This window comes from Stegastes partitus, unplaced genomic scaffold (genome assembly GCF_000690725.1).
Source record: "Stegastes partitus isolate 25-593 unplaced genomic scaffold, Stegastes_partitus-1.0.2 Scaffold602, whole genome shotgun sequence".
Taxonomy (NCBI): domain Eukaryota; kingdom Metazoa; phylum Chordata; class Actinopteri; family Pomacentridae; genus Stegastes; species Stegastes partitus.
Genome location: NW_007578333.1, coordinates 141,026 through 152,538, shown reverse-complemented (window position 1 = coordinate 152,538; position 11,513 = coordinate 141,026). Strand labels below are relative to the sequence as shown.

General features: G+C 46.3%; 1 protein-coding gene across 1 annotated transcript in view; it reads left to right on the top strand.

Moving 5' to 3' along the window:
* The window catches only part of LOC103362784 (calsyntenin-2), a gene marked incomplete at its 3' end in the record, with an annotated part of 206,548 nt that overhangs the window by 54,428 nt on the left and 140,607 nt on the right, over positions 1-11,513 (top strand). The window contains exon 3 of the mRNA XM_008289268.1: positions 7,812-8,007. Within this exon, the coding sequence (XP_008287490.1) occupies positions 7,812-8,007 (196 nt within the window). The remainder of the gene's footprint in view (positions 1-7,811; positions 8,008-11,513) is intronic.

Below are 11,513 nucleotides of genomic sequence, written 5' to 3'. Positions count from 1 at the left end.
CGAGGCGCTAACGGTGCTAACCACTGCTCCACCTTGCAGCCCAGTTTTGATGTGCAGAGAGAAATGTATTCTTGGAGTACGTACTTCTTGCCGCTGTGTGTTTATGGTAATGACGCACCGTGCTTGCTCATGTTTCCGACACACTCGCACAACATAATCACTGCAGTTATCCACTTAAAACACAGCAAAGCCAATATGCAGCATAAAAGCTCACTTCAGCTCATGTTTACGTGTGCAGGTCAAGGCCCTTCTGAAGCACCGTTTAAAACATCTCATATCTGTTCTCTCAGATGTGAAAATGCTGACACTGGAAGCGGAGAATGGTGTGAGAGTTAACGAACATCTTTAACCAGCTTCTCGTAACCCACGCGTGAGCTTCGTTAGGCTGTTATGACTTCCACAGTTTGAGCCCGTGACGCCCGGTGAAACACTGCATGCGATATTGGGAACGACAAATAAACCAGGAGCGCCGTAATAGCTGACGCAAAACCCGTTTTCAATCGTGTTAGGAAGCATTAAATAAAAGAATTTGGACTAGATCGCATTTCGTTTATGGAGGGAAAAAAAAAAAAAGCTTGGCTCAAAATCAAATTTGCACTTACTCTGTATATTCTGTTCTGTGGTTTTTCTTAGATTTGCTCAGCTTTGTTGACCTTAGATCTAATAAACCCTATCCATGATCAAAGAGAGTGTCAGCGAGGTGATGGTCTTTGTTTCATCATGTTGCTCAGCTGTGTAGAGAACATCCTCGGGGGCATTAATGGGGGTCATAAACTCTGATACGGATATTTAAACACATTGAACTCTAACTGGCCTTGCTCAGACAAGGACACATGCTCTCCCCTGAGGCCATTTCCATGAACAGAATTGGAAAATAGAAACTATTGATTTCTCTCAGTGTTTAATGTGATTGCCTTGGCTGTGTTTTGTTAATGTTCAGCAGGTTTTTCTCTCCCCGTTGGTTTCTTCCTTTTGCCTGTCCCTACGTCGGAGTCAGAACGTATACGCTGGGGTGTTCTGAGCTGGTGAGACGAACAGGAAAGAGTTGTGGAACTATTGCTATAATTGTACATAATCTAAATGTAATCCAGCCTCAATATGAAAAAAAAAATGAAGGAGGAACATTTATAATCCAGGCTTAGATTCACTGTAAATGACCCAAATCCAGCCTTTGTGCACAGTGGACTTCTACTGGTAACAGACAACCAAAGTGTGGGTTTATCATATTATAAACTGCACAAAAATATCAAACTATTGGTACAAATCTTATCCTGGATTACATAATTTTCCCTGAAGGATTCAGTGTGAGCTGCGTCGTACATCTTAGGACATTAACAACAGCCAAGAGGAAAAAGAAAGTGATTCTGGAACAATCAGTTTTTATGTCACCGCTGTGAAACTTGATTATTCCTCGCCGCCATTGACTGAAAGCATCGAGTGAATTGTTTGTGAGTAGACGTAACCATCTCACAGCCAATTGATTAAATGGAGGTGTTTGTGTTTACTGTAATGTTTTAGCTGCTGCATCGGGTGCCAGCTTGTTATTGATAGTTTGACTCCTGCACAGCAGAGCTCTGGCTTCGCTCCAAGTCCGAGTAATTGACACGTCCCCCCCGCTGGGGTTTGTGATTAACTTTATTGACATGTAAGGGGAGGTAGGTGTATGGCATCGCACGCAGTTGGCAGAGCTAACAGAGCTTTTGAGCTGCTAAAACAAAATAGCGTTGATGTTTTTAGCACCCAACTGTCCAGACAAATACCCGGAGAGAAGGGACTGAGAAGCCAATGTAGGTTGATTCACACCCAAATCTGTCGGGTTTACACTCACTGAGCTCACTCTGGGGCACTTTTACTTACATTGTACTCACTTTTTGAAGAAAAGGAAGCCTGATGACGAGACTATTCACCACTTCTGACCTTCTATTTGTCTGTAACGGGGAATTCCTCTCCGAGTTTCAGTCCTGTGAGGTTGTCTTGAAGACCACAAAATTATAACAGAAGGCCGAGCTGGTGTCATTGAGTGTGAGAGATATACGCCAGGCAGGGAGGGTCTGACAAGAGAGGTCTAATTGCACTTTTTATGTGACAAGGACACACGGTAATGCTTTATATCTAAGGTTGAAAAGCAGAAAAGTTTGAGAAGTAACAGCACAGACGAACTGACCGAATCCTGTGTGAGCAGCTTTGACTGCTGGACTGAAGTGACACAGGAGCAGAGCTTGGAAAATGTGTGTGTTTTTTTAATCTTGTTGCATTTTTAAGGACAATACAATAATCCAGAAAGTTCTGTTTGCACCTCATGGGAGATGCACGAACCTTTTTCCACATACGCTCGCCGTCGGCTCCACACAAGCAGATGATCAAATGTGGAAACTGTAAGTTGGATTTTAATGAAAGTGGTTTATTCAAGTACATTTACTCAAGAACTGTACTTAAGTAGACATTCAGGGTGCTTGTGTTTTATTTGGGTATTTCCATTTTTAAGTTCCTTTTCAGATAACAAATTTGAAAACCTTTCCTGTCGAGGGAAAGCCGTGTAGTAGCTGTGAATTTATTTATTGACTTATTAATTTGTTTATACAAACCAAAAGGTTAAGGAAGCCTTTATGACTATAAGAGATATAAACCCTGCTCTAACTAACCCTTTTGGATTAGCTGTGAAATGCAACACTACAAAACTAAAACAGGGCTTTTGTTTATCAGAAAAAGAAACACACGGTTCTAATACGACATAATCTTATTTTGTTCTGTGCTTCTTTTTAATTTTCCCAATTCTATCCCAGTTTTATCAAGGAGCAATCCTAAAACCACAGACTGTATAAATGCTGGACGTAGCTGCCGTGACGTCACCCGTTGGTTTCTGCACTGAGAACATGAAGCCAGGGTTTTGCTACTTCCTGGTTGACGTCTTGGATTTTTGGAGCCAATGATGCAAAAATTGTGGGAGGGGGGCGGAGCCATAGGAGCAGCGATTGGTCAGACGGATTGAGAGGCGGGGCCTCTCTGCCCGCCCACATTTACCGCCTTCTGCTCACTACGTCTGCATCGTCGCTGCCGACTGTCAATCAAGCCAGCCACGCCCCTTGCCCCGCAAAATGTTGACAACTTTTTAAAAATTCAGTATTGATTTATTTCCAGATTGGCCACCTGATCTCTGGACTTGACCATGAAAACTAATAAGAACTAAATCCTGAGCTGTAGGAATGCAGTGTTTCATGATCTGTGATCACTTCTTTTCCAGTTCCAGTCTATGGGAGCCAGGGCTTTGGGAGCCAGCAGCTAGTGGACGTAGTGATATTGCAGGTTTTTGACACTTCCGGGTTGGCTTCATTTTTCAGGGCCGGTTGCTACGTCCATCTTTTATACAGTCTATGGCTAAAACCCTGGAGTACGCCTGGAGATGAATCACAGCTCGACTCCTCGCTCAGTTCTGGTGTTGAGCAAACAGATGTTCTAAAGTAAAAGTCCTCACGTCCTCATTGTCTTTGTCGGTTCTGTATGATGCAAATGAAAAGACTAGTAGTTTGTCATGCAAGTGTACATTATACTGTACTTTACACGCGTGGTTAGAGTCTGTTATTCTGCAGATGAGCTGTTGCTAACGGTGGCTGAGCTGTTTTCAGATTTTCCTCGTAGCACCTCTGAGCCACCTATTGCTGCTTTGACATGAGAGTTTGAGTGACACATTCAATCCTGCAGCCGTCGCTCTGACATCGCTCACTCTCACTCTCTCTCTCTCTCTCACACACACACCTACACACTCAGAGGGAGGGTATTCACTGTGTTAGAAGACAGTGGGATGTCATTAACTCTGCGAGAGGAGCCTTTAATGTAATTAACAGAGAGGAGACGAGAAACGGGAGGTGGCGGCGGAGGCGGCAACTGCGAGGTCGAGTAAATCACCTCACGCCGCTCTGCAACAGTCATAGGCACAAAACGCTCTCCAAACCCCCGTCGAGAAAGTGTGTCTTTAATTAAAAGTCCCCTCTCCGACACACACTCGCGCACACACACACTCTGTATGCAAACACCACTCCAGGTTTCCCGCTCTCCAGTCAGAACATGTGGGCTTGATTAGTATTAATCCTTATCTCCGGAATGGACAGCTTCTCAATTGTGTTTTTTTCCGCGGCTGGCTAATTTCATGAAGAGCATAATTACAGCATTTTCAATTTCGGCCCTCTGCAGAGTTATGAGGCTGACTGTCTATCTCTGCACTGCAGCTGAGAGGGCTGGGGGTGTGTGAGAGTGAGTGTGTATTCGTGTATCCCAGAGGGCTTGTGGATGGGTTATTGTGTTTTCGGGGACTAAAATGAGACGGAGAATTAGCGGGTTACGGGGGTGACTAATACAAGAGATGATTTGATACCAAATCCAAATTGGAAAAGCGGCTGAAATCATGACAACTGTGTAAACCCCATCGTAGACTGCAGCTCTTGTGCAAATAGGGTTGATTTACTGACAATGGCAAGTGAAAATATTAAGATAATGTGCGTACATGCGCTCCGGTGCCAGCAAACCGACGCCCGGTCCAGAATGTGTTCAGTAACAGTATGATATCCAGTAATCTGATTTACTTGCTGTCTATCCGGTGTGTGTTCCAACAGTAGGAGGATGAAAGGCATGTCGGCTCTGATTAGAGCTGCCGAACTGGCACAGTTTGAGTAAACGTGTGTGTGTGTGTGTTGTGTGTATTCATGCCTGTGCTTTGGTCACTCTCCAGTAGGGAGATGGGAGCTGCCCTGAGGCACTGGCCATGTTTCCTCCCTCCTCAGCTCTCCCTTTCATCTGTCCTTATATCTTCCACACCCTCCTCTTCCTCTCAGCACTGTGACTGTTTCCCACCTGATATCTCCACTTTTACCTCTCACTCAAGTGCTCAGTAAACAGCCGCCGAGCGTATCCGTGCACTTACGAGCGAGAGCACCTTTTGGGGAACAGCAGCTTGTGTACATATTCAGATACAGGCGGCTCATCAACGATGCTCTGTCAGCTTTGATAATAACTTGGGGCCCCGAGGCGCTGTGGCCCGCGATATTTTGTCACACTCCTCCAGCTCTGCAAACACAGGCCGCCGTTGCCAGTAAGGCAGCTCTGCCTCCGCTGATAATGAGCTCTGTGTCCTCAAAGATAGTAAAGTGTGGACTGGTGCCAGATTCCCTTGAGGTGTTGAACGCTGCACGACTTCTGACACCAACAGGACAGCAGCTTAGGTCCTGAGCACACTTCCCCCTGACTAATAGACAGCCATTAATTCAGACTTGATTAAATGAAAATGTAATGATGTCCAGGGGGAGGCTTAGTAATCACAGCGGCAGAAAATAAGGTGGAGGAAAGGAGGAGGGAAATATAGGGTGTCTAAAAAGTCAAGTCGGTAAGTTTGGCTGAGTGTTGAGCATATAGTGATTTAAAAAGTTTCCAGCATCCTACATGGACGATCATATGGACAATCCGCTGCCAAAGATGCCAAACAATGATGATTACCCAGCGGATAAACTAATATAGAAATAGCACTGCAGCATCCATATCCATTAGTTTGCATCCATTAGTTTTAAATAGCCCCCCATCAAGAAGACAGAGTTCCATCTGACCATAAATCTACCTCTTAAAAGTCTAATGTGACACGGAGACACATATTTAGCTAACAGTTTAGTGCAGTAATTAGCGTTTGCGAGCTCTCAGCCTCTGCCAAGTGCCAGCCGCCCAACATCTGTTCCTGCGCTGCCGCCGGGGCCGGCGCTTCCACCCTCGTCCCTCCCTCCTTCGGCAGCCATCTTTGCCTCGGTGCAGGTGGCAGAGCACTTATCAGGTCTGGAGCGAAGTGATAGGCAGACATAAAAGGAGGAAGAGAGAAAAAAAAATAAAAACCTGACAGGTCTGCTGGTGCCCGGGGCTGTTTGAGTCTAAAGAGAGGGAGGTCCTCCTCCGACGGTCACCTTGACCCTTCTCCCCCCGCTCCCCCATCAGCCACAATTAAATCAGGAGGAGCCACCCCTGGTCGGTGGGCGTGTGCCATCAGCATGTCTTCAGCATATTCGGCCTGATGGGAAGCTTCTGCACTTGCCGGTGCATATTGGATTTATTTCTCGCTCCAGCGGTGATGGATTTTCCATTTGCCTGTTTTGTACGGTGGCGCGCTATTGAGAGAAGCCGCACATCGACACTGTTGCATCTTCTGTCACTCCCCGTCGCACACCGTTTGCTCAAAGCCATTTTATGATTTTGCTCTCGCCAGCAAGCCGTGCTCCTCCGTAGTGTGGGGGCCCATTTAACTCTGATAAGTCATTGTTCAGGCAATACAGAGGGGGGAAGTCTTTACAGGGAGCACACAGTGTCGACACCCCCACTCTCAATTCTCTCATTTTCTCTTCTCCCTTTCCCTTCCGCCTGCTCTTTCTTCATCATTTTGCCTATAGCTTCTCTGTGGGCAAATTGTCATTTCAGAGCCCCTGCCCCAACGGCAAGGGAGGGAGGGTGAGGGGCGGGTGGGAGCGAGGTGAGGCAGTGGTGGGGATTATGACAGAAACAGGATGAAAGGGGAGAGAAAGGGTAGAAAATAAAGTTGCTCTTATCAGAACTTGCCAGGAGCAACGCGCACACAAAGCTGCTTGGGAATCCAATTTAGTCTTTGCTGTTAGTTTAAGTGATATCAGTGCAATTAGCCGTCACAGGTCAGAGTGTGAGCCTCGTGCGTTAAGTGATTTCCTCAAATCCCACTAGTGAAAGCGCAAAGGGATGTCAATTCTCCATGAAAAAAGAAAAAAAAAAAGCTCCTTCTCCAACTCCACAAATGGACCACTTCTTCACACGCTCCCGCTAATAAATGTCAGCCGTCTCTTGGCTCTTTTGTTTTGCTCTTGTCAGCTGCTAACTCTGGATTTAAATGGATTTTCTTCCTCTATATCTCTCCACGAGGGTGACTTTGAGCTGTCATCGTTTTATTTGAGCCCCGTGTAACTCAATTGTGCTGTATGTTGGGGGTTTTTTTGTCGGGGGGGATGTCTGCATGTTGGGTGGGCAAACAGCAGGAACGTCCTTGGTGCTTTTCACAAGAACAATTAAGTAAGTAAGAAGGTGCGTTGGTGGGAATGTGAGCCTGATCTATTTATAAAGCTCCTGTGTGAGTTTCTGCTGTTGTTGTTGTTCCTGTTGGCTTGTTCTCCACATACGTAACTCCAAAGTGGCAATACAAATTACCCAAGGTGACTGGAGCATGAACGTCTTTTATCCCGGTCCAGCTTTCGTCCAGCATACATAAACTTCGCCGCAGACTCCGTAGAAGCGTTCCGGAGGTAACACGCCTTTACTGCTTAAAGTTGCTGCCATGAATCCCAGCACTGCCTGGGAAAATTGGTAAGAAAGAGGTTTTTCTTCCTTAAAAAGTTAAGGTGTGAAGCTAAGTTGTTCCAGGCGTCTTGGAGAACTTGCCACAGCTCCTCTGTGGGTTTAGTCGGTCTTCTGTCTCTCTAATCCCCCACTGACTCCGTGATGTTGCCATCAGGGCTCTGAGGAGGACAAACCATCTGCTCCAGGACTTCTTTGGGGGGTTTTCTGGGTTTGCAGGTGCCTCACCTGCTGGTATTGCATGACGGATATGAATCTACCGTGTGTCTGTAGCGTCTGAAGCGTTTGCGACTGACCAGTGAGGAAGGCAGCTGCAGTGCACAGGACTGTGTTATGATAGGCTGCTTCCTTTTCTAAACCTAATTCACACACATCATATTCTTCAGCTGAACTCAGCCGGACAGGATGTGATTAACACTGACCTCATCCTTCATTCTCTCTCCCTCTCTCCTTCCCTCGCTCTCCAGGGGAGATCTGCGCGTTCAACATCCATGGGCTGGAGGCTCCGTTCGAGGCAGTGGTGCTGAACGGTACGTCTGGGGAGGGTCAGCTCAGGGCACGTGGCCTGGTTGACTGTGAGCTGCAGAAGGAGTACACCTTCATCATCCAGGCTCATGACTGCGGCTCGGGCCCCGGGGGTACGGAGGGCAAGAAGTCCCACAAGTGAGTAAACAGACGCATGGGTTGGAATATGTGAGGATGGACACAGTAGACACAGCTTCAGATTGGAATCGGAGCATTTTACTATTTAATAATAATTCATATACAGTATGTAAGGCTGCAGCATTAATGCATCTGACATCTATCAAATTATAGAAATCAGTTTAGAAAGGATGATGTTCTACACTGTTATGATAAAGACAGGCAGCTTCCTCTATGCAGCTGTCAGTGAACGTTAAGTGTGTGTGTGTGTGTGTGTGTGTGTGTGTGTGTGTGTGTGGGTGAATATGAACGCCGGAGCAAGTGCGGATCGGAAGCAGCCCGGCGGTCGTGGGCGGTCGGGTCTTACCTCACGTCAGCTTTAACAGCTACGGTTCAGACAGAGTCCCAGCAAGCTACAAGCGCACACAGTGTGCGTCCGAGATGTTCTCATTCAAGTTTTATGGATGGGCCAAAGAAAAACAATCTGGAGCAAGTCCACGCAGGAGTTTATTACAAAACAGTGTAAGGAAACAATCAGGGCCGGGTTCTGTAATTTCATTTAATAGCAGCTTCGCAATTTGTCTCACCGAGCCGCTACCAAACACACCTCAGGCCATGAAACTCAGCCACAGCTTCAAGTCTGAGTGCTCACAAAGGCAGGAATGGGTCTGACGTACTGGGCTTCACTGTGGAGCCTTTTGCATTGCCTTCCATATGCTTTATAATCCATCCGAACTCTCCGTGTGTTGGTCCAGCTCACTTATAATGCACTAGCAGTGGACAGAAACACACTGCAGACGCTACAGAAAGGGCAGCTGATGTGACACTGATGCATTTATTGCTCATTATTCATTTTAAAAGGCCGCTCTCCGACAGTATCCAGCTGCTGGCGGCGAGCGCAGCAGCAGCTGCTCCTCCTGGCTGCGATGGTGAAGCCGTGGCTGGATATATGGTTATTGTTCGGACTTCAGCCATAATCGTAACAACGGCTACGGCCACATTCACCGCAGCAGCTGTCGTCCCAAGGCTGCAGTCATCCAGGCTGTCTCTGCTGAACCAGCTCCTCTGCTTTTAGTCCTTGTGCCTGACAGTCACAGCTGAGGGTGTAGTGCTCCACAGGCTGTATGATAGAGAATCACATTAAGCTCATACAGGTGTGACTGCAGAGAGAAAGCCCCGTCGTCTGTGGCTGCAGCCGATGTTATGATGACGATGGTGTGCTATATTCATTGATAATCGCTGACTACATGCAGCAGCAGCGTGTGTGTGTTTGCAGTGATGGTTTTGCTGGCTGGGCGCTGGATTGAAGCTTTCCTGAACTTGTAAATAAACAAACACACCTGTCATGGAAGCACCGCGGGTTCAGAGAGAAGCAGCACCACAGAACAATAAATCGAGCCACAACTTCTCCACCAACACATCCAGGCAGCTGTGTCCACAACCAGCAGCTGGATGCTGTTAGAGATCAGCCGGTGAAACTCAATAATGAGCATCAAGTGTCACATCGTTTCTCTAAACTGTCAGCGTTATAACCTAGCTTAAATAACACACACCTACAGATAACATACATCAGAAGGAATGTAAAGCTCATCGCAGCGTAACGCAAATCCTAAAAACGCTGCCTCCGTGACCTGCAGGGGGCTGCACGAGCCTAATAAATGGACACGCCTTTAATAGTCTGTCTGCACCTGTGAAGGAAACAAGAAGAACTTTTACAGATGGAGTCGGGTTGTTAAAGTTGTACAATAACGCCGTTGCTGCGTCACGTCGTGTTGCTGTGGCTGTTTATTGTCCTCGATGCCTCGGTCTCTGCTGTCAAACATCAGATTTCTGTTGCACGGATTTCAAAACAGACTTTACAAAGTGCGTTAAAAACAACAAATGAAATGAGAAGAACCGTAACGAGGGAGCAAAGACGGCAATTAACGAGCTGTAGACGGCAATAAATGTAAAAGTTTTGGATCCTGTGTCTCGCTCTGTTTGTCGTCTTGACCTGATGTCGCTCTTCTCATGTGCTTAAAAATGCACAAAAAAATCACATTTTCTTTACTTGATGCTTCATGACAGATGATTGCTTGCGTCTTCACCTCCTGTAACAGATCCGATCTGTGCTCGATGCATGAACCTGTGACTGGATGCAGAGGAGGTTGAGCTACCTGCAGCCTCCTTCACAGGCAAACGACAAAATAAAAGGAGCTCAAGTTTCATGAGCACCAAATTTAAAGCTCTGTGCACAAAGTAGACATCAAAGGAGACTTAAACCTATATAATAATTTTATGAAATCTTCTCTCCTCTGCATGAAGAAAGATGGACAGTAAGAGGTTCAATCTTCATTTTATTAGTGACTCACCGACGTCTAAAAGCCACGAAGGCTGTGAGAGAAAAAACAATCAAAAAAACTAAATAAACAGAAACAACTGAAGCAAATAAGAGCAGATGAGGTGAAAACAAAGTCAGTCTGGGAGCACGTTGTTGGAGAGAGCAGCGAAGCATTTCAAAGAATTCTGTTTAGTAAGGAAATCCATCGGAAATGATGAAGTGAGGTGGAGCAAAAAAACAACAACAACAAAAAAACTGTTTTTGAAAAATGGAATCAAGTCGAATTAGGAGGAGAACTCTTGTTCTCCTCAGATGAACCTCCCCGCTCCTCACCAGCCAGCCAAAAGAGAAAAATAGGAAATTATATAGTAATACCTGTCACCCTAATGAATACAAATACTCTTAGCCGGGAAGGTGCTTTATATTCATAATGTTAAATAAATCCTGGATGTAATGCTGATTGATGACGGCTTTAAGCTGCTCCGTGGGAAGTGTTTACTGTGGAAGAAAAAAGTTCAGTTCACTCCATGTTTTCACGCACGGCTCCAGGAGAAGCTCCGGCTGAAGCTAGATGTTAGTCAGGTACCAGTCCGGTCTCCTCCTCCTCCTCCTCCTGCCTCCACCTGGTCGCAGCTTGATCTGGGTCTGCACGGCGCCGCCCACCTCCACCTCTACACGCTGCAGCACACTATACTTTAAAAGAGGTCAACTAAAAACAATTTGTCACACTTGTTGGCTCTCCTGAAAGCAGCCTCTGTCTGAGATTGCTGTGAGTGCAGACACCCACCTCTGTCTGCTGCACATCTCCCCTCGCCTCACCCTCCTCCTCACCCTCCTCCTCACCCTCCTCCTCCCCCTCAGCCAACAATGGAGCCGAGCCGAGCACAGAAATCTATCATCTTGTCCGGCTTATACCCACCGATATGCACCGCATACGCGCTAAACCTGGTATCACAGCAGCAGGGGCTCTCAAGCCTCGTTGGAAGTTTGAAATCGATCGAGCATAACTTATATTTACTGTTGTTTACTGTAGCTTGTGTGTAAAGAAGAAGGCGACGGAGTTTAGCTCCTGCTTCCCTGCTTGAAACGTTTAAGATGAAAATTCAAAGCTGCACTGTTATTTCAATGCATCCTTTGTTACTATGAATAGTTACTGCATTTATTCACCGCAATAAACAGACACTAAGCTAATTAGTTTCAGTATTTC